Source organism: Hylaeus volcanicus, chromosome 3 (assembly GCF_026283585.1).
Source record: "Hylaeus volcanicus isolate JK05 chromosome 3, UHH_iyHylVolc1.0_haploid, whole genome shotgun sequence".
Taxonomy (NCBI): Eukaryota; Metazoa; Arthropoda; class Insecta; order Hymenoptera; family Colletidae; genus Hylaeus; species Hylaeus volcanicus.
The window spans coordinates 25,444,855-25,468,732 of record NC_071978.1 but is presented as its reverse complement, the minus strand read 5'-3'; the positions used below and the strand labels follow the sequence as shown (position 1 = coordinate 25,468,732).

At 38.3% G+C, this 23,878-nt stretch overlaps 1 protein-coding gene and 1 long non-coding RNA gene across 5 annotated transcripts in view; one reads left to right on the top strand and one right to left on the bottom strand.

Moving 5' to 3' along the window:
- Window positions 1-266: 266 nt before the first annotated feature.
- Window positions 267-14,195, bottom strand: LOC128874121 (diacylglycerol lipase-beta-like). 4 transcript variants are annotated; one of them, XM_054118474.1, is made up of 14 exons: window positions 14,176-14,195; window positions 7,978-8,076; window positions 7,077-7,289; window positions 5,405-5,721; window positions 4,426-4,554; window positions 3,951-4,119; window positions 3,551-3,674; window positions 3,341-3,484; window positions 3,138-3,249; window positions 2,342-2,434; window positions 2,087-2,241; window positions 1,664-1,813; window positions 1,391-1,515; window positions 267-728 (listed from the first exon to the last, which is right to left on the bottom strand). In XM_054118474.1, exons 2-14 carry the CDS (start codon window positions 8,070-8,072, stop codon window positions 551-553), a joined length of 2,004 nt encoding a protein of 667 aa, XP_053974449.1. In that variant the 5' UTR covers window positions 8,073-8,076; window positions 14,176-14,195; the 3' UTR covers window positions 267-550. The 4 variants fall into 4 exon arrangements, with proteins under 4 accessions (XP_053974449.1, XP_053974450.1, XP_053974448.1 ...); XM_054118475.1 differs by lacking the exon at window positions 14,176-14,195 and adding an exon at window positions 10,183-10,341; XM_054118473.1 differs by lacking the exon at window positions 14,176-14,195 and adding an exon at window positions 9,762-10,284.
- An 8,218-nt stretch (window positions 14,196-22,413) lies between these two features.
- Window positions 22,414-23,878, top strand: part of LOC128874125 (uncharacterized) — a 31,923-nt gene continuing 30,458 nt past the window's right edge. The window contains exon 1 of the long non-coding RNA XR_008456578.1: window positions 22,414-22,545. This is a non-coding gene — a long non-coding RNA (uncharacterized LOC128874125). The remainder of the gene's footprint in view (window positions 22,546-23,878) is intronic.

Sequence of the window (23,878 nt, the reverse complement as noted above, 5' to 3'; positions counted from 1 at the left end):
ATCATTTGACTGTATGTATGGGCTAATCCAATATAGCCTATCAAAGTTTGCAAGTTTTGTTCTATTTTCAAGGAAATTTTTATTTGTGGATTTCTCTAGTCACTAATAATAAATCTACATAATAAATTAAAAACATTTTAAATAGCACAACCCTTACGGCGATCAAAGTTTCCAATTTCTTGAGAAACTATGCAGTAATAAATAAAAAACCATCGAATTTTTCGATTAGTATGTAGTATCGAAGAGTTAAAAAAAAAGAACACTGATAATATACAACATAATCTTTATTTCGTCGTATCTCGAAGATTTGATATAAATAAACGTATTATCACTTCCGAAAATAAAATTCAGAATTCTTATACTATAGCGGTACAAAAAATAGGTCGAACCATTTGCGCGAATGACAGATTAAATAAACTTATCGTTCCTAGACATTTTGATTCATAGCGAAAATCAAGTTTCCGTGTAATTATCATACGTTATCATATGTCTCATATTTTTGGAACGTTTCAAAATTTCAGTATTCGAAAAATCGTTTCTTTGGATTAGATTAGAGGTTTAAATAGACTGGTAGATTATTTTGTTCTTCTAGTATGCTTGTTAATGCTCGTTCCACGTGATTTGGGAAATGGTCAAGGAGCATTCGTGGCTCTACGTACAGTTCCCTAAAATCTTCTGGTTGTGCCCATCGCATTCCATATTTCCTTTCCTTCGGCCCTTGCTTCTTACTGAAAATGATATGCATAGGTTGGGACATCTAGCTGAACAACGTTTAACTATTCATAAACTTATCTTTATGAATAAAAAATGACGATATTTTAAATCAATTATTCATAAACTTCTTTCAATGAGAATAATCGTAAATCGTAGTGGTATATTTACAGTTTTGCTTGATAATTGCTACGTGACGTTAAACACGATAAAAATGCTGAATATAAATAGCATCACATATATTATCTTACGTATTACGTATTGCTTGTTAACACATTTTACCATATGTCGATAAAGAGTAAAGAATAAAGATTTTTTTATATTAATTATTTATAAACTTTTTTTTCTACGAGAACGAAGAAGTCTTGCTAGATTTTTACAGTTGTTCTTAATGCAGTTGTTGCGCGATATTAAAAACGATATATATAAACAGCATCACATATTACCTACATACCATATTACCATACGTCGATAATCCTCCCTTAAGGTAAATACTCGTTCTTTATCTTTTCGAGGAAATTTGTACCCTTTGTACGAAATTAGTTTTATGCAATGGTCGATAACTTATCTTTGTATAGAGGGTTATAAATATATACTTTTTTAAACACAAATGGACCGATACAGCTTGTTAACACATTTTGGAAACACAGAAAGGTACTAATACTATATGATAACAAACCTTTTTCTATCCGTCTGTTTCCTTTCAGGCTTGAGTCTCACAATGTGGAGTATTTTCCCTCCTGTATACAATTCTACATTCGTAACTCTGCGTTTCCTAAAGTCTCGCTCGTATATGTTATTTTCCTGCAATATAGTAGAAAATAATTCGTTATTTTAGATCGAACAATAGATGAAAATGATAGAAATTAGTTTAAAAGCGAATGTGATGCTTGGATCAGAGTAATAAAACAGAGAAATAACGTTTGTTCAATTTTGTTGCTTCAACGTTTACCTGTGTCGCAACGTTGTTTCGTTCATCGAGCAATGGCGATCCTCCTATCGAAGTGTTGACCTCGGCGCAGTTTGTGGTCCAGGTCTTGCTTAGGTCCTTTTCGGGAATACCGAATAACATGTAGCCGAATCCGTTTAGAACTACTCTGTACTGAAAAGATAATATTCACTGCGTTGCACATTAATCACGATGACTAGTACAGGTTGCGTTGGAGTTTTTAAGCTACAGATTGTGAAATATCTATCGTTTGAGGCACAATATTGTAAAATTTAAATTAGAGTGTTTCTTTGGGGTTGTTGCAATATTATGCTCCCTTAAATATTTGAAATACAGGGGTGTTGTTTCGACACCTTGTTCAGTTGTATACAGAGATTGATAATTATGAGAATTTTCAAACGTATTATGATAGTTTGGTGATCTTACCTTGGGAAGCCGGCAGGCACGAAGTGCCATGAGCATAGACGTTCTGAAATTTTCTGCAGAGTGAAGACCTAGTCTCATTACTAAGTCATTTTCAACGCCTATCGTTAGAACGAATTCTTCCGATATTCTAGCAACTTCTCGGGAGAGGAGGCCGGCTGATCAGAAAGTTTTGTTTTCTAATTAAAAAATTCTTCTTAAGTGTAATATGAAATTTTTGATAGAGGTTTGAATAGTTAGTGTTTCGAAAATATATACCTGGGGTCGAGAATGCGTAGACCTTCAGGTTTGGGTATCGTGGTCGCAGTAAAAATCCAAAGAGAATGGCCAAACCAGCGCCTAGGCTGTGACCTGCATATATATATATATATATATATTTTTTTATGTAGAATAATTATCATGTAGATAGAGGCAGGATTCCTTTTAGCTTATTTTTAAAATGAAATCTGTTACATTTGAAATAGAATGTTCTGACGAAACTAACAATTAGTAGAAAAATATTAGTAGAAAGTAGGGGTGTGCGGGATCCTGGTCGGGACGGGAATTCCTCCCGGGATCGGGATGGAATCCCGAGAATTTCCGGGATCCCGAAACCATTCGGGATTCCCGAGAATTTCGAGATCACGTAAATGTTCGGGATTCTCGGAATTTCGAAATCCCGTACATTCGGATTGCTGAAATTTTCAAGAATAACAACACTTTCGGAAATCCCAGATATTATTCTATATCCCGTACATTGTCGGGAATCCCGGATTTTTGCGGGATCTCGTGTATTCTCGGGGATCTCGAATCAACTCGGGATCCCGCATAAACTCAAGAATCCCGGATATTTTCGGAAATCCCGAATATTTTACGGGAATCCCGAATATTTTCGGGAATCCCGAATATTTTCGGGAATCCCGCACACCCCTAGTAGAAAGATATTCTGAAGAATTCCGAAAAATTCAGAATCTGAATAGTGGAAATATAACATTTAAAAATACTAAAGTTGCCTGGACTAACTTCATAACTTAGCTACGTGTAGTAATTGTTACTATGTCGCTTAGAAATTTACCTGTGATTACTAAATTATAGGTAGGATGGGTCGCGAATGCTCGTTCCAAAATTTTGTTTTCGTCGAACTCCTTCAAGATCAGCTTTGCCCCTGTTACCATGGCTCTGTGCGCCTGTGCAAATAAAAATTCATCACGGCGTATAGTTCTATTGAAAAAATCTGAGGATTATTCGTAGCTTATCTTCAACATCAACGATGCTTACCATCGACCCTGGCGGAAGCCCCTCGCACTCAAAAACCGCGGAATCCGCCGTGATATCCGTGATGAGATCGCTCAACGATAGCGAACCCCGTATGATAACAACGATAGCTTTGCATTTGTGATCCTCGATGACATAAAACGGTGCCTGGAAATATTTTACAAATGTAATCGTCACCTACGACATAGGTAAACAGAAAGAAATTTAACCAACCTTGCATAGTTGATTTTTAAACGATGCATACAGAATATCATCTGTAGATACATCCGATAAAACCTTCACACCTGCTAAATAGCAATAGCAACAATTGTCGCCGATAATTGTGGTACGCTTTCTTCTATAATTGAATTGCTTTGGTTAATAATGGTTCTTACCATGAAACGACAAATTTTCATTTCGACTAATTGTATATCATTGTTGTTTTTGTTAATCAAGTATCACCTGTCTACTAAAAAAATATACTAATATTGGAAAAAGAATGCCTTAAACGTAATCTAACTTCGTCCTTATTCTTTACGATACGAATGCTCGAGTAGATCAAATATAATTGAAGAAAAGTAACGTATATAGGGGGTAGTTTTTGGAAATATAAAATTAATTTTGTCGCGCTTACCGAAAGCACATGCAACATGTTAAATTATGTAGAAGACGAAAGTATCCTGTACACGCGTGCATGTAAATGGAAAACATCCATCCGTATGAAGCTATCGAGAGCTTCAGATAGTGAAGTGCGTCCTTCAAGGACATCCAACTAGGTGCATCGGCCATAAGCGCGGATATGTCTGAAATAAATACGTATTAGAGAAAGTAGTGGATGATAATAATTGCATATTACGATAGCTACGTGACAATTAAAATATGAAAATAAGAATTATATCGCTAGGCCTAAGAGTGCTCTAAAAATGAGCTCTAAAAAGTGAGTTTCTATAATATACGTGTCTTTCGGGACACGAACGGATGTGATTACTGACAGTGAGTTACTGTCTATCAAACACGTGGCAAGTATGCAATTAACTATTCAGGCTTATGTAAATTCTCGAACGATGAAAGTAACATGAATTTTCCAAATATTGAAGTTCGATACGTACCATTAGTATATTGCGGAGAAATCACGAGATTTAGACGCTGCGATTTACGTCGAATCATCAATAAAATGCACCCCGCCATCACATCCGAGGGCACTATGTCCGTTCCACGGAATAAAGCGCTCATTATATCTGCAAAACGGATTTTTATTATCACATAAAACGTCAGACTCACTATTTACTTCCACAATGGAGGGGAATTTAAATTGGAAGCATACTTGATTTTTTAAGTCGTGTAGAGTTACATTTTACATGTAATATGTATATTTAGAAAAGTTTCGTGTAAAACTTCCTTCGCGAATCGTTCAAGGATTAGAAATCGGTATCGTCCACGGTTCAACAATGAAAAAAAAATCGCATTAGCCGGGGAAAGGGGTTCCAAGAACCAGGACCCCCACTCTCTGGGGCCCGTTGTTACTTTCATTGAATGCTGTCGCGTTCTGATCTACCACCTGTACCAGTAAGAGGTGAAACAATTTACCTCGACAAAGTAACTGGCGAGAGGTCTTTCGATTCGATTCTTTCGCTTGCTGGACCTTAGAACAATGGTCGTCGACCCATGATTCATTAAACGAGTCTAATATTCAGAAAAGAAAGGAGGAAGTAAAACCTGACTCGGGTCATTTAATTAATTAGCATACGCTCAGTTTGGGAATGCTTGGATGCTGTAGCTACATGTAGTTTAATTGTAACTACATTCTTATCGAAGATCTCCTGACTAAAATATGCAACAAGAATTCTCATCTCTAGTCTAGAAGAATGCTAATCATAGGCAAACTCGAAGTCTTTTTCGTAATAAACTATGTATGAAGACTTAGACTGTCAAAGTTTCAACCCTTGAAAAGAAGACATATCCGACAAAATATGCAACAAGGTGTCTCCCATCCCTGGCCCAGAGGAATGTTAATCATAGTGGAACGTGTATTCAATTCAATTTCAATGCGGCGGGACTCTTTCCAGGCCAGCCGTACCTATATCTTACCAGCGAAATGTTGAAGAGTCTCGTCATCTTTCTCGTGTCTCCTCAGCCACCAGAGGAACTTAACTCTGCGGATCCAGTTGCTGGAAACCTTGGTGTGCTCGGCCAAGGTATCTAAATCTTTGTCAGCCAAGGAGCCCAGGGGATCGAAGACCAACGCCAAACCGAAAATGGTGAGACCGATGAGAACCCAGTCGAAAAGCACCACTGCTTGCACTACGGTAACCGTGTAGTGATCGTAACTGCACTCGACCCTATCGCCGAACATCCACAAGCTTCCTAAAACGTTCCATGCTACCCCAGGTAGAATCAGTAGGATTCTGTGAAATTGAGAAAATATTTTATTTTTTATGGAAATATAAAATCGTCATTCAAAATGTCCACTTATTGATATTGTTATACTATTATAAAATGTAAGATTTATTCAAACACAAGCATTGTCCATTATCACGTTTAGAGGACATGTTTAAATGGACATTTTCCCCGAAAATATTCGGTCTTTCTTTCGTCGGGAAGAGTAAAGTCCGCCGCGCGCGTTAACCTTTCCAGGTAACTCGAAGTTAACATTGCACTTCGTATTTTCTGAGAACCATGATACGTATGCAGATTTCCAACAACTCTGTTGTTAGTTTTTGCATAATGAAAAAGTCTTAAACTCTGTACCATGTCGCAATGCTAGTGCCTTGCGAAATTAAGTCTGAACTATTGCTTTCACATCATAATGGCGAATTAAAAACTTTACTATTCTGGTAGTTTGCGTGATCATTAGAAGTTCCCATTTATCAAGGAATAAAATTAAGGAAAAAACATCGATAAACATTAATTGTAGATTTAGATACTTTGTTTCAGAACTTCTCGATCCCTCTTTCTATAGTCACTATGTTTCTGTCTGTTTGGAGCGTGTAAGAACGCACTGTCGATATTGTAACCTCCAACAGGTTTCCTATCGTTGGATCGTAACTTTTTGTAAAGAAAAAAAAAAAAAAATAAATAAATAACAGAATTGTTGCGCCACTTGAGGCTCGAGGTTCCGCGTTTAAAACACGAACTATCAGATGTTTTAAACATAAAGTGAAAACAGACGAAAGTATGAGAAAAAGTCACGATCGCAAGTGAAACAGGACGCGCTGGTAAACTTGAAAGAACTCAAAAAATTTATTATTTTTCGAGAGTACGTCAGTCGATGATCGTTTATACTCGATGGATAGAGTTAACGACAAGCGAGAATAAAATGCAATAAATTAAAGATAACAAAGTCACAAAACATATACAGTTACGTGCAGCAATTAATTGAACATTAAACCAGATTTACAGCTATGATTTACTTAATTACTATGATTTACTATGATTTACTATGATTTACTATGATTTATTATGATTTACAGCTACGATTACTTTCGGCTGGACCAGCACACTCGCGTTACAGACGCTCAGACTATTTGTTATTTATCGTTAATTTGTGATTATTCTATCAGTTTCACTTCTGTGGAACGTGTACTCTTAATTTCAGTTTCATACTCATAAGGAGATTTCATGCTCGTAAAAGGTTAATTATATAGACGAGACATTGAAAGCGATAATTACTCCACACAATGAAACGTGCAGCGTGTCAAATTGAAAACCTATAGTTTGAAATGTAAATTGCCATGTAATTTTCGCGTGGCTGTTTACTCACTTGACTGTCAAGAGTGGCTCAACATATTTACGAGCTCGCGTTTCCATGATAGACCCTTTCGCGCTGTGCTTCACGATGATCAGCATTAAAATCATCGATACGATGAGAAACGTTATTTGCCCAAGAAGATACACGCGAACCAGTTCGCCGCCTAACCGGCAACTCCATATGAATTGATAATATCTGACGCAGACACTTCCGATTAAAATTAACCTGTGAACAGCGTAAGTTGTATAAAGTATCAGGTTTGTGTTTTTATGTAGTATTTTACATTAAAATTACTGAATTCGACAGATTTCTTGAATATGGACGACGTCATCCGTCTCAATTATTCATAAATTAAGTAAAGTTTGATCGAGTTCCGTATTTGATTTTATTTTATTATCGGGGTAAAACGATGAATTTTGACGCACTGATTTCAAAATATTTACTGTGAGATATTCAGCGAGCATCATGTTTTATATTTCTCTGTATAAGCTGTAATTGAAGCTTTTATAAGCTAGAATAATCAAATTAGATAGATACAGTACGGAGCATTCGATACATTTTTTAATTTACTCTGAAATATTTACGTAGATAGATATTTAAATATCTATATTCTTAGTATCACATCGAAATGCCACTGTTTTGATCGATAAAGTCAACAATAATGATTTCAGTATTCCGTATTAGACCATTACTCTCGATAGTTCATATCAAAACCTGTTCTGGCATTAAGAAATAAATAAACAAATATAATATATTCTCTTCTCGCGTATCGACAGGTAATAAATCAAATAATTGTACGCTGCTACGTCCATCTGTCATTTCCTATTTTCTGATTACATCATTTGAATGTCGTCATTTAAATGTTAAACACTATTTGTATAATCGGATAAAGAAGCAAGGACAGAGTACTCACCACACAGTTCGAATGAAAATTTCAAACAGGCCCGGATAGACGAGATCATCGGCCGCAGCTAGCCATTTTCTTCCGAAAAGCTTTATCGCAGGCATTTCTCTGTAAAGCGCATCGTAACAACAGAAATTTAATATTTCCTTTTGATTATTGTGTCATCGTTATATATCATCGTATTATATGCGTTAATATTCGTACGTATGTGATGGCATTCGTTGATTATAAAGGATTGAACGTAATAAAATTCATTGTGATTGTTCAGGCGTTTAGTATGAGCCATTTTCCGACAAATATCAGATGTCAGTAGTTGGTTAGGTTAAGAAGTCTCTCAAACCACGTCGTTAGCGATCCTCGAGCTCGGCACGCATCGCCGCTTCCAAATCGCACGCGATTCTGAATTCGAAAAAATGTCAAATGCCCGAGTGTATGTCAACTGCAACGCGCGTATTTCTTTTGATCGCGAACGACGGGGACCAGAGAAAGCGTTGAGAGAAAGTCTTTGTCTATCCTACATCTGAGACTATTGACATAACGTTCACGAGGTTCATAACTGGACCCCAGAACACGTTGAAGATGGGTGTCCGTTCCAAATTCGACACTTTCACGTGCGAGGGCGTTTAGAGAATTCAACTTTTATTTCGAAATGAACTTTGGTCTCCCATTGTGTGCAACTACTCCTCAGTCTTATACGGTAATGATGCTTGAATAGATGAGTAATCGCGCAATAAACAGTGTCGCCAACCGCTAATGGGATTTCGCATTCATTCCCACGTTATTATTGGACTTAGGCATCGTATGCACCGCGAGCCGCGACGCCGCATGCTCGACGCCTTCCCTCGCGAAATCCCAAACCGCACTCGTCACACTAATTAATCGAGGCTAACTATTTCCACTAATTCGAGAATTCTTTGATCAAACTTTTTCACTTTGGCTTACTTGGCATAATTTACGTGTATTACTAAAACACCTTAAAGCAGACTTTTCTTAGGAATTCTTAGAGGTGACGAACATTGTTTTCTTGGTATGGTGCAGGATTAGATAATTATTTTGTGGTAATAGTTCAACATAAAGCGCACAATATTTTTGTTATACCTAAGAAGAATATTAATCCTCGTCATAGATGGCTAAGATTTTAATTGTAGGTACCAAAGAAAATTCTCTTCACTAATTAGAAGTTCTTCGATAAAACTTGTTCACTTTGGCTTCATAATTAGTGTCCATCATTTAGACACTTGAAACTCGATTCTCGACTTAGGAACAGTTCTTAGAAACGTAGAGAAATATTTTCCTCTAATGGTACACACTTAGATGATTATTCCAACTGTGAGTAAGCGCATGATAATTCTGTTACATCAGCTAAGAATATTACTTCCCATCAGAGATAAATAAAACCAAACAGAATCAACGCGTAACTGTAAAATGCTCCATTCCCTGACTCAAATTCTACCACAGATAACCAATGATTATTCGAAATATAAGAGAATTTATCTCATCTCTGTTCATCAAGAGTAAGCTTCCAAACAGAACCAATATATAACTGTAAAATACTTTATTCCGTGATTGAAACTCTACCACAGATAATCATTTGAACAGTGGACATTCGAAAATCATATATACAACGGAATTTATCCCACCTCTGCTCATCAAGAATAAGTCACCGACATAACTGTAAAATTACTTCCGCGACACAAACTCCCACACGGATAACCAGTGTTACCTCGATAATCCTATCTCTCTTCCCGTCAGATAGACGAACCCAACAATATTATTCCAATATATTCGGTCACCTTGTTCAAAGAAACGTCTCAGCGTCCTCGCGTAGCTTCGAACCATTCACAAGAATCGACTTTTTTTCAAGTCCGACGATCACTGATCCAACCGATAGTCGCCTGCCGGTATACCGGCCGTGTCGTTCGCCAGCCTCGGTTATATCGATAGGAATTCGCGAAACGATTCTCTCAACGAGGAAAAAGGTTCGTGTTGCGTGCACCGCCACTCATAATCGCGGCTCGTACGCGTACGATGCACCGTGTCAGCACCGAAATCCGCTGAAGCAAGCACGCCGAAGAATGCGACCGGTCGACCGATTTTCTCGCATGTCCGCGGATCTAATGAAACCGTCGAGGAGCGCGCGAAACGAAAAATTGCAATCGGCTCGCGACGCGGATAGGTAAAGTGCACGCACGGCGAGCTGGTAAACCCGTTCACCTTGTTCCGCGGCACCCTACGTTGAATCTCACGAGCTGGTTGGAGGCGACTGTCCGGCACGGCCAGAACTTTCCCTTCGTTCCTCTCGATAACACGTTCCTCCACTTACGAAAAAAGCAATGACTCCTCGCGGGGATAAAAACCGATGGTAGGAGCACTCGGACACACAGGTGCCCCTTTATATCCTCGCGATTGCACCAACCGACAACGGGCATCACCGTTGCATCGAAAATTGTGAAACGAGATTGGTCACCGATTATCGCACTACCGTACCGTCACCCTTTGATCCTCGTTAACCTTGCGGTTAGGCGAACTTTGGCTCGAGCGACTCGTCAGATGGAACTCATGGGACAAATTTGACGATTTCTTTTCTTGATTATAGTCGGAGCGGCAATGCTTTGGGAGCCCTGATCCAACCGATTCTTTAACCCGTTCAATGTCTGGCAAATTTAAAATCTTAGGCGCCAATCTTGGCAATCTTTGGAATCGGAGAGAGTAAATTAATAAAATTGACTCTATGTTACGATACTTACGCCCCTCAAAATTGCAGTAAAGCCATAGTTAATGATCGAGTGATTTTAAGATTATTTGCCTTTTTTGTTCGATTACGTAAATACTTTCATATGTAAGTTGTTACTTTGCTGCTGGATACTTTTGTTTCTTGTTAATTCTGGTAAATAGGTCGCGAAGAATTTACCTTCGTCTGAATGCTGATTCGAGAGTTTCAAGGTTTCACGTTGGAGATTTTTAATAATTGCTGGTCAATGATAACTTATATTCTATTGATTTTGATGGGATATTGATTCTCAGCGTGTAGGATAAATTCAGCAATTTTAACAAATTTGACCAATTCAGTCTTCGTGAATATTTACATTCACCGATGGATCTTGCAAATTCAATTATGTTTGTGTACTTTGAAGCTGGTATCCCAATTTTATGGAAACAAAATTATTTAATGATATAGACGTATAAATACTGTTCCAGAAGATTCAAAATTAAATCGATGGTACATCAAGAATATAAGACAGCCATAGAATAACATATAATAATATAATTTTACGTTACTTTAAAATAAAATGCTTAAATAATAAAAGGATCTATGAAGTGGCTCGATTCAAAATTCCATGTAAAAGTAAAAAGACAAGAAAGAGAGTGACATTCCGTTCTTTTCGTCGACCCTCTTCGGAAGATTTAATTTGACTTTGTGAGGCCATAAGTAAAATTTATGCTTGTTGCGTGACGAACGTTTAAATTGAAACCGTATCCGTAGTTGCTTTTTTTCTGTCTCCTTCGCTCGAGATAAAATCACTTTTTGATCCTGCCAAGTACAATTCGTTACACGTATCACAAACTATCTAACGACAATGATCAACTTATACGGATTGCATTAAATTACTTGTAAATTATTATTATTTTCATATTCATCAAGTTAATATTACTTAGCTAATGATCAAGTGATATTACGCATGCTGGTTAGTCGGTTTTGATTAACCTAGTTGCATTTTCTATCTAACTAGATACCATCTCTTCCTTTTCATACACATATGATCGGCTGTTGCAACTGATACGCTTAGAGGAAACGTGTTTTAGGCGATGCTCCTCAAATATTAAGGTCACACTCACCTTTCTAAGTTCTCACGATGAGCATTACGTCTGACGAATCAAGGTTACTCAAGGTCAATACGCGTGACCTTTGTGAGTCAACAATTTTCTTGCAAATGTGCTTATTTGTTGTCGTTTCATAAATTTACATTCATTAAGGAAACTGGACAGTGAGACATATATTGTTGTATAGTTCAGTTGCTCAGTAATCTCTTCAAGAGCATTAACACATATGTTCAGACTTCAAAATGTTAAAATTTTTTTTAAATATAGTTTAATAATATTGATCTGTGCACGTAGAATATTTCTTCAAATCATAAAGACTATAAGAATAATTAGGGTAATTGAATAATTGTAACCAGGAATATTCCCAACAGAAATCGTTTAAGTCTGATGTATTTTAATCGATGTAGCATAAACATTTATAATAATTAACAAGTACAAACAAAGTTTAGATAGATAGTTAGATAGATAGATTCTAGTTAGATAGAAAATGCAACTAGGTTAATCAAAACCGACTAACCAGCATGCGTAATATCACTTGATCATTAGCTAAGTAATATTAACTTGATGAATATGAAAATAATAATAATTTACAAGTAATTTAATGCAATCCGTATAAGTTGATCATTGTCGTTAGATAGTTTGTGATACGTCATAAAATTACTTCATCCGTGCTTACGTCATAAAATTATTATAATAATTCTATTCGCCTGTATCGTCTAAATGAATTTTTGTTTCATTACTAAATATCATACATTCTGAATGTTTCGTCAGTGCACGTACCTAACTCTTAAAGAGTTTTTATCGCCTCTATTTATGGAAAGAAGTTGATGGTAACCGTTATTCCCATTTTCGTCGGTTTATATACGTTTATATATGTACGTACATGGTTGCAACACACGGTGTATGTCCATTATATTAGTTTAAACATCAAACTTTTACGCAATTTCATAGAACGGCTCGTTTTTGCCGCCTCGTTGCCGCTGTAGGCGATCAGGTATCTCCTTTTCAGGTGTTTTCTAATTTTTAAAAGATTTTAAAAGATTATGGACTTGCAAGATTTATTTCGTTAAGACCTATTTTACTGACATAGACTTTTATTTGAGATATTTCAATTTTATGTTAACAATTACTGTTTTTAGATCGATTACACTCCAAAGCTGTTCAGGTATAAATTATTCATCGTTATCATCGTTAACATAGTTTTTTCCCTTCTATACCAATGTTTGTCAAACCTTACGTTGACGTTGGCTTCCCCGACAAATGCAAATTTTTGACACACCTTCTGAAATAAAATAGTGGAACCAATACTATGATCGAAAATTTATTTGGAAGAGACAATGTTCTAATATCTTTATCTCGAATATTGTTGGTATTCGTCGGGAAAAAAATTTCATGTAGGTCCTCGAAAAACAACAACAAAAAATGGTTGTTTTATCGACACGTGAGGAATAATTGTAACGATAAGTTCTGGAGGTCATCGCGTTATAATAGGATAGTTCACGTGATTAACATGTTTTGTCCTTGTCTCCTTGGCATAACGATCTCCTTCAGAAGTAATCGTTCAGGAAATCGTTCGTGGAGCCAGTGGATGGCATAAAAAAATCGATGGATCATAAAATCGTTGGAACAGAGAAACGATTCAGTACCTTGGCTACAGAAAACATATTCGCGCGCAATAGAAAAAAAAAACCCGACTGCAAAGGTGTTACACGTGCATGTTTTCTTTAGAATGCATAAGCATATCTATATACGCATAAAATCACGTAGAAGAAGATCGACTTAGTTGATCTATGATCGACAATTTCCTAAATTATAATATTTCTAATGAATAAATTAACAATACTTTTATGAATTATTATTCTATATTTATTAGGTAATAATAATTCATAAGGGTCAACTGAGTAATGATTATTTGCCGATGATAAAGCAGTATATACTGCAACTGATCTTAACAACACTATTTGTTCTCAAGGTTCGATCATTTCTCGTTTTCCATAATAGTACATTGTCAAGCCAATCTTATGCCAATTCTCTGGTCTAGTCAATTGCACGAATTATTGAAAGCAGTTTCATTAGATGCACGTCGCATGTGTTTTGCTCATAATGGCGCACTGACGCATTTCAGTCGAGTAGCCACACGGTTCTTGCATGAACGATTTTCTAACATTGCGAGGAGGACATGCAGGATCCATTGTCTCCTCATTCCTCAGGCCTAAAGCCACTGAATTTTTATATTCGTACCAAAGATACATCTTTAAATGATCGTTAAAGTGGTTTCTACTTATTGTAACAAACCCAGTATAAAAGTAAATCGTTCATTGCCGAGAGTCCAAAAGTGGTTATAATTTGGGAACAAGGTCAAATGGGTTACCTGTTCATACGAACCTTTCTCATTTCCTTTGTGTCTTCAAACGACATCTGAAGTGCTTCCTACACATTACGTCCCACTCGATATAAAGATAAACCACCATACATTACCGGAATACAATAATGGTTATCTTTCGTGAACAAGGTCGCGTAGGTCACCCGTTGATATACACTTTCTTCATCGGGTCTATATCTTTAAACGACGAAGTGACTCCCACGTGTAACGATACATTCGGTGGTTGGGTAAATAATTTCACATCACTGGACCACAAAAATGATTGTAATTTCGGTCAAGGTCGCTCGTCATATAGGTCACTCGTTTACATGCATTTTCTTCATTTGCTCTGTGTCTTCAAACAATCTCTGAGTCTCACATGTGACAACACACTTGGTACAAAGGTGAACAACTGCACATTGCTGGTGTATGAAAATGGTTATAATTCCGGAACAAGGTAAAATATTTCACGTATTTGTATAAAACTTCTTCATTTCTTTTGTGTCTCGAACCACCATTGAAGCCGGTTCCATTAGTTACGATACACACTGTATAGTACTGATAGTGAGTAATGCTATTGTACTCCGAGACTGCAATAAATATTTCCTTCATTCGCTTCGTCATTGACAAAACTTGATTTGTTTGTGGATAGAAATCAGCCTTGTATCTATATTGAGCTACTTCTTATCTTCGGCATTTTTACTTAATTTTTTATCCCCAGTAACTGCTTAGAATAACGCCCAGCTTACTGTATGACATATACAGTTTACTATTTAATGTATGATTTTATTTATTGTTCATTTTTAAACACTGTAAATACTTTGGTGCTTTTTTAAAATGATCACAAGTAGGAGATGAAGTATTGCTGAGAAGTACAGTTCATAAAAATATATGCTTCATGATACACTTCCGCTGAACATTTGACGTATTTAAAAATGATCGCGTCACCAGTATAATGTAGATGATGATGATGATGATGATGATGATGGTTGTAGTATATACAGGGTAGTCAGTTGTATTCACCCTATCAGTTTTAGAAGCTATTAGTCGTAGCAATCCAAGAAAATGCTTTATCGCGCGTCTGATTCCCGCACAAAAGTTAAATACAGATCTAGCACACCCGCCAGATCCAGATTGATCCAGATAGCGATCATTTTCTGAACTCCCAGCATGTTTAGTATTAATTCTCACCGCTCATGGCGTTGCTGTGATATTCCACTGAGGATCGATAACGTGGAAAGTGACATGGGAATGGTAAGGGGACTGGAAATGATAAGAAGCCCCTTCTTTTATCAGTTCCCCAGATATAATCTTCCATTTTTATTTTAGAAGTTTATTTCCAAATATTCGCATTTGATGGTGAACGTTTAAATTGACAAAATTCGTACATCAATTTCTTTTTATCATACCAGTGTGACTATTAAATATTTGTTTACAATATCGATACCTTCGCGTATCTTAAAAATAATATGTACGTTTACATAAATTCATTTGACTATTTTTATGGTCCTCGATGCATCTGTGAAGTGGTCCTCGTATATTATGGGGTACGCTCTACGTTCCTACTCTTGAGTATAAATCAATCCAATGCACAAGTACCATTTCATTAGAATCGAGTGACACTCGAACAAAATACATATTTCATTTAGGGTATTCGCGAAGTGCGCTATCATTCTTATACAGGGTGAAACGTTGTTCGAGGTATACAAAACAGCTGATTCTAAAAAAGGAACATGTTAAAAATACAAAGTTTCTTTACTTTAAAATTCTATTTCTAAAATGATCAAGATTAAAAAAATAGAATGGTTCGAAAATTCGCAGGGTTTGTTTACACTTGATTGTAGCTTGACAACTTTTTCTTACAAAAGTTTTTGACACGAATCGTGCTAGTGCATTACTATCGGTCGATAACTGGAGGAATCTAGTATATGGTACATATGATTGTAGAATCAAAAATTCATTCCCAGTTCTTTCAATATCAACGTTGTTGTTGTTGGAGAATTTTGTTCACTGTAGTACTCTACACGTCGTCTGTGTTTTCCACAAAATGATATAGTTGAATTCCGTTTTCTTCAAAATATTTTTACACATTTTGCACTGTTCGTTTACACATAACAATAATTATTTCGAGTATGGATCACTATAAAGATCCATAAGTATAGGTACATTTTAAAATTTGTATTTTTGGTCGCAGTTTGATCAAAACACTTTCACTGTAGGATTATCCAACAGATGACGCCACTGACATAAATCATATAAATAATATATAATACTTCCTACGTTAGAATTTACATGCAATAATAATAGCTAAAGTGTATTAAAAATGTAGGCTAGAGATAGTATATTAAATATAATCTACATTATTAATCAAACAAATAATATTCAGTTTTATAAAAACTATCCAAATATAAATAAAATAAGTACTATATCATTAAACAAAAATTTTGTTAGTGCCTCTCGCTCTCGTATTTCTCTCTAACAATTACTCCAACAAAAGGAGTGCCTCAGCCGTTGCATTCAATGATACTAAAACTAAAGTCAGCACTTTCATTATTTTCCAAGAAAACAGATCGTAACATTAGTAACACACGGGCCACCCTGTACAGTTTGCATGTGCTTTGCACGCTCTTCTCCCTCATCTATACTCTAATTATTAGATATCGAGTTACGGCGTAATTAAATACAGAAGTGCCACGTAGCAGGGACCACCCTTGTCCGTCCAGTGACGTCTGGATCTACTGCTCGGAACTTCCTTTCCGTCTGATCAGTCGCAGGTTCGAACTACGTTCAGGAAGATCATTACGTGCCGTGAAATTTTCGTTGTTCGATCATCTCAGCAATCGTTCCAACCCTCCTTGATGGTCTCAAAGTAGAACAGAAGCCGCAATCCATTGCGAAAAATGCTCGGGAACTTGTCTGGGCTCTCTGGTTGTGCATCCTCATCATCATCCTTCGATATTAAAAGCGCGCAACAATCTCCCGACGGTTTTCTAATTCCCCCAGCAGTCCCAACCACCCGACACTCTCCTGTCGCCAAAGAACCCTTCGTTCTCGCCAACGAACGAAATCTTGCCGCGAGAACACAATGAGATAGTCGATGAATGGATGAGACTCGGTTAATTTTGCATTAGAGACAGAGCTTTCTCTTCTGTAGCTATGAGGCTATGTTTGAGATCCAGAGGAACATGCATCCGAGATCAAAGGAGATAGATCATCCTATTCGTTTAATTGATTTGCGTTCCCCGTCTCCCATGGAGCATTCTCCTGGCAAACACGACAAACTTTGGTTGGAGAATGCAGCGTGACGAATCGTCTAGGTGCTTGTAGTTATTTACAGTATTTATATAAGTTGGGTGTCTTGATCCCCTAGACGGTTATTCGGTAGAGGTCTCGCGGATCTTGTTCTAGGTACACCTATCGCATGGAAATAGATCCTTGAGGAATTTATCGTAGTTGTTGAAAATTAGATAATCTGAATCTGTAAACCTTTGATACGTGAATTAAAATTTATTTATTTAAATACCTGTTGTTTTCGTTTGCTCTGAATAGTTTTTGATAGTACATTGTCATTTGTGCGCATAGGTAACGGTAGACTTTGCAGCAGTATATTTTTATCCAGTTGCACTTTCATCGTGTCCATTCCATAAAAAAAAAAACATGCAAACATTCGTACACTTATATACCTACAGTCCAGCAACAGGAAATATTCAGTTCACACATCAGACCATTAGCATCGTACATCGTTCATATGATAGAACCTTCGCACAACGAGTGTGTAGACAACAAAACATCGACTCAAACGATACCTGCATGTTACCATCATCAACGACTCCGCCTTTCGTCTGGACAGCTCGAGTTCTGAAATGATCGCTGTAATTATTTAATACGAATGCAAGCGTAAGATAAGAATCGGCGCGAACGGTTGGAGTAAGGGACAGGGGGCGAACACGACGGAGACGGAGAGTCCGAAGACACACAGGACGCGAATAAGGAAGAAACGTAAAGCGAAGGGGGTTGGGGGAGTTGCGTGTCGTTAAGCAAGGAGGGGAGAGGGAAGGACCGGTCTGCAAGAAGATTCTTCCAGCTGGGGGTAGTGAAGGTTCGAGTAAGGGTAGGTGGGTGGTTGGGTCGGCGAAGGAGAGCCACAGGAGGACTGGAGGTGAAGAAGGAAGTGGAGACGGGGGGTGTAGAGGGTTGCGGAGTAGGTGGGATGAGGTAGAGGGTGGTTTAGACGGTGGTGGGAGTGGGCCGAGCTAAGACGCGTAATGACGCCCTGAATCAATATGTGAGGCACTGAGATATGCATACGAACTAAGACAACCGCACACCAACCAGCCACGGCTCCTCTGCTCGGCGTCGCGGCGTCCGCGCCGTGGCGCAAAAGGAGGGGAGAAATTAAAGACGAAGCAGGCACAAAAATAACGACCCACCGACCGTGCGTCCCACCTTTCTCCATCCATCGTCGTTTTCCGTTGCTTCTTTCTCGCTCGACGTCCCCTAACCACCCCCGCTTCCTCGCCGCTCCCCATCCACTATACTCTGTCTATCCCGCTGTCTTCTTTTCCCTTTCTTTCCCCGTCCTTTAAGCGTCGCGCCTCTCTTTCCGCGTCGCGGCTCAGATTCTCTCCGTCTCTCTTTCCTGTACTCCCCGAAGACGTGACTGCACGGCAGAGATGAGACCATAGGCAGAGGGATACGGTGGTTATCGGTATCTGGCGAGAAGGACGCCGAAAGGGAGACTCGCGGGAGGTAGGGTGGATGGGCGAGAGGAACGAGAGAGGGTTGACGAGTGGAGAGAAGACGATCGGTTAGTAGATCGTTTCGATCGGGACAATGGTCCTGGGCTCTCGAGTGGATCCTCGAAACGATCTTATCCGTACAGTCTTAATCCACGTTCATGCTATTATTCGCTTTGCCCGGCACAAAGAAATACAAATGTCGTTCCTGTAATAGCCTGCGAATGTATGTATATATGCAGGACCCGGGACTCACGGCGAAGGGATTCTTTGGGTGCCGCGATTAGACGGGAATGATGTCGCTATGTAGATTTTAATACGATAAATTGCTTGCTCCTATCGTAGGGAGAAAGATCGCTGGTTGGTTACCGAGTACTGTATTGGATCAGACGTTTCAGGATACCTCGGCGAGGACTGCGAACCGAGCAAACATCGCTCGGCAATGTCCACATTCTGTTCTCTCGTACCACATTCCCCTTAACCTCGACACTGATCTTTCTTCTTGCCACACCACGTGGATTCGTTTTCCCGCGGTTTCGGCGGAACGATACCCAGTGCTTGTCTTGGGACGAAACCTGTGGTTATGGATTGTACATTGTTCGTTATTTTATGATGCAAATGTAGTTCATCGGGTGCGTTTCATTTCTTTTGTGATTGATCATTTTTTAATGGAGTTTTATTCTTACTATGTATTGGGCTGTCTGGAAAGTCCATGCCGATTTTTTGTAGGCGGCACAGGTCTGAATATATCGGAATGGCTGAAAACAAATAACGTGTACATTCCTTAAAAGGTGGAGAAGTTGTGGAAGAAAATGGTACATATATAATTCAATAAATATACATCAAAATTCAAATATGCCTTTGAATTATTCTTAAAAATAGGTACGAACTTTCCGGACAACCCAATATTATTATGTATGGAAACTATAATAATTATTATTTACTTGGGTATTCAACCGATACTTTTTTATTTGAAATATTTCAATTATATTTTTGTATTATTATTAAACATTTTCATGGTATCATATACACAAGAATAAATAGTTTAGAATAAGACAAGGTACAAGTTACACGAGTCAATCGTCATTGAATTTTAATCAAGTCCGCATTCGATAAATCTGATATCGTTGAATTAAAAAAGAATTATGATAACACCGCGGATTCGCTGTGCAAACGATCAAATTCCTGAGAGCGAAAATTCTTCCTCCCGACTGTATAGGTGGATCCCAACATCGAAGGAAAAACGTTTGTTATTTATTGGTATGGTACACAATGAACCGTTAGACTGCTGATCAATTGCTAGCAGAGAAAACAGTCGTAAATATGTCCCAGATATATTGTACTATGCAAGTAGGTGGACAGAGAAATATATTCCTCGTGATTCTTGTATCTGTAGATCTATGTCAAAGTTTCAGAAATCATTACTCCTGCGACCCTCTCACATAATAGCTAGGACGTCGTTGTATTATGTTACGTAGAAGCAAAGTCACTTTAAAATTTAAAAGAATCAAGTTAGTCTTTTTGTAATTTTTAATAAAAAATATTGAAAGCTCTTTATTTAAAAGAAAAAAAAAATTGTTGAATACCAATACTTTCATTACGTTTGTATTAACAAATACGTACATTTTTAATGATCTTAGTAACGATAATAGTGACAATAATAATAAATACTCAACCTGGAATTAATTCATTCCTCGATACGAATCGTAAGTTATTTATATAACACGACCATAACTGTTTAATATCTATGACTTGTCGGAGGCGTATGATTGTTGTCGTTAATGCCGAATGGTGTGCTCGCGAACAATTCGAAAAGAGTCGAGTAAGGGAAAGAAAAGATTTATGTCTTTCATTTACATGTGACCTAATTCGTCCGAATGTAGTCAAAGACGTACAAATCAGATTGAAACTCTGATTCGGTTAACTACACACGAAACGGTAATAACCCCTACTAGACCAAATTTAATGTAAAGGGGACCGTATAGATCACGAAACCCGAAAGTCAACGATCGTGCTTCTTTTAAACGTGCGTCACTCTACGGAGCTCCAATAATAAGGTCGCCTCTTACAATTTAAAACAATATTAGAATTCGACTTCGTTATCGAGCCTGGTCTCTGACATCGATACAGCAAATATAATATGGTCACTGAACGCTGTACAGTGCGGTTATTCTTGAAGACTCGATATAAAATTTGTATTCTTTATTCGGAATGAAATTTGATAAAGTGTTAGTTAAGCTTTGTTATTACGTGAAGTGTTTAGGACGTATCGCAAAAGTTTATTAAGAGGATCAAAAGTCAATATAGAGATGTGAATGAGCGGCAGCTTTAGAGATTAAATAGCTATAGAATTTCATCTCTCGAACCGACTTAGACAGGATTCACTATATATCAGATTAACATCATCCCTGAGGTTAGATCTATTATTATATGTATATTGCCTACTATGTTGTACTAGACTCCAACAGTCTTCCCCAAAGAGAACACGTCTGAAGAATAGTATACTCGATTAAGGCCTCGAGTACCCATCATCCATTAATCGTACAACAACGGTTACTTACTACCGTAGCTACCTATTATCATCAAAAGGATAGCATCGGTCGATGGTCCTCGCGCCCAAGAGCCTACATATTCTCAGAACTTACCCTAATCGGCGAGTCCCATCGGCAGACTCTCTCCCAATTTTCTCCTCTCTCCGAAACATACGTAATTATTTACTCATCCATCCCCAACGAGTGTCCCTCGAGCGGAACGCCAGGACTCCGACTCGCGGGGTGCGCCTTCGTCGCGGCGTCGCTCGGTCCGCGGATCCCCGCAGATCACGCATGGTAATCGTGATCGTCGCCGAGGAGAAGCGTTCATCTCCAGCGTATAATCAATATCAAAAGTCTAAAATGTCTCGCGTGTGTGGCGGACTGGCCGCGCGTAGGAGTCGTAACTCGACGTCGGGAGTTGGGTGAACCCCGCGTTACTGGTTGAAACGAGAGCGGGATGGAGAACGGAGCAGGCGGCCAGGGGCTGAAGAGGGAACAAGAGTGGTGAGCGCCGGTGGTGGAAGCGGCGACGGTGGTGGTGGCGGCGACGATGGTGGTGGTGGTGGTGGTGGTGGTACGAAGAGGTGGAGGTTCTCATTAAGCAGCCCGGGCACCGCGCGCTGGGGGGTTTAAATAAGAAGAAGAAGCGTTGCTGGAAGAAGAAGGGAGAAAAGGAGAAGAAACCCGTAAGACTAAGGCACCAAGGGTGAGCAGGCAAGCGAACGCAAGCTGGAGCGAGATGAACAGCGAAGAAAGGGAGACGGAAAGCGAAGGGGGTTGGGGAATTATCAAGGCTCGCGCTCCCCCGCGCAGGGTTGGGGGTACCGGGAGGCAATATGGCCGCTACTGATGAGTGATGCTCGTAACCCTTACTGCCATCCATCCCTGACAGATACGTCAGTCAGTCGGATCTCTTAACGCACTTCGGAATTATGCCCGCCACGACCCTTCTTTATCTCCATTTCTGCCATTGTCCTGGTCCAAGCCATCCTGTATTCGGCCAGTGTTGCCGCGCTCTGCATATCGGTTACTTCAATTAGACCCGCGAGCCTCCATGATACTTACCATTTCTTTCGGGTCAACAGAGATGTCTCGAGGCAAACATTGTCGTTAAACATTCGAGGTAGAATTAATCTGTTTTATCTAACGCTTAATCTTTGCAGAACTCTGCCATAGGGAGAGTAGGGTTTAGGGATTATTTTCGAAACCCATGCTGGGTTATCCTGAAATTCATTTTGTTGTTTCGTTACTGTGAGTATTCTAGATAATTCGGGATGAAATCCTTCCTTGGAAAATTACGATTACATTGTTTGATTAATCAAGGTTTTGGATACTAGGCCTTCTGTGAGCAGTAATAACTTTAACGCGAATGGGTAGCTCAATTTTGCGATCTAAATGATCACGATCGAGCTCCTTAAAGTGAGAGTAAACGTAGAAAATAAATTTCTGAATTATCCAGTTAGTCAAAAAGATGAACACTAATTCGTAAAGTAATTGGTTTGTTATCGTAAGGTGAGGCAAAACACGTGGTGCGCGTAAAGTGATCGTCGTGAGAAGGTAAGATAGAATAAAGGTTCCATATACCAGAGAGTTCGGGGGAATGCTCCAAATGGAATTCAGCATGTTTGATAAAAGTTATCAAGAGACTCGTTAGACTCTCGCGCCAAGTAGTTAAAGTTCGAGGAATTGTGCCATCCCTATTAAGTATAATTCTCCCAAAGCATAGGAAGTATCATCAGTTCATCAGTTGCATCACAAACACAAAACAATTAATATACGTGTAATAAAATGTATATCCCACCACAACTTTTCCTAATTTAAGTGAAATTAATATAGCGACCCCTAGTGATCACGTTCTTGGATAGTTGTAAATCAATTTGTGTTTATTTTATAAATAAATTTCGAAATCTTAATTATTCCAGAATCATATACACAAACTCACGCATATAGCTTAGAGTCTAAGCTTTATGTCTAAGCCTTAGACATAAAGTAATATCTAGAATGTTTTACTATCATTCAAAGTGGACATCGGATCTGTGTATCTAAAGAAAATTCTTAAAATACTATTCAGAAGCATTCTTTGTAACGTCCCACAAGTAATCGTTTCTCTCACTACTGCTCCAAGTAGCCCTCACACCATACACAGAATAATTAATTTAAAACAGTAATGTAATCGAACATGTTGCCGCGGGATGTTGTCCACTGGCTCAAGAATTGTGATTGGTATTGTCAGGATACTCCACCACCTACCACTACCCCCAAATTTATGCAAACGTAAATCTCAACTTTGACCCAAGTGCCGTAGCATTAAACCGTTGCAGGACAGTGCGCGACAAAACTTTTACTATTAAATTTATCACCTATATATTCATAATGCAGACACCTCGATAGAAAAAGACAACCAGAGCGGCGTCGTAAATGCTTAATCTACTCGTTAGAATCTCATTTCGACCTAC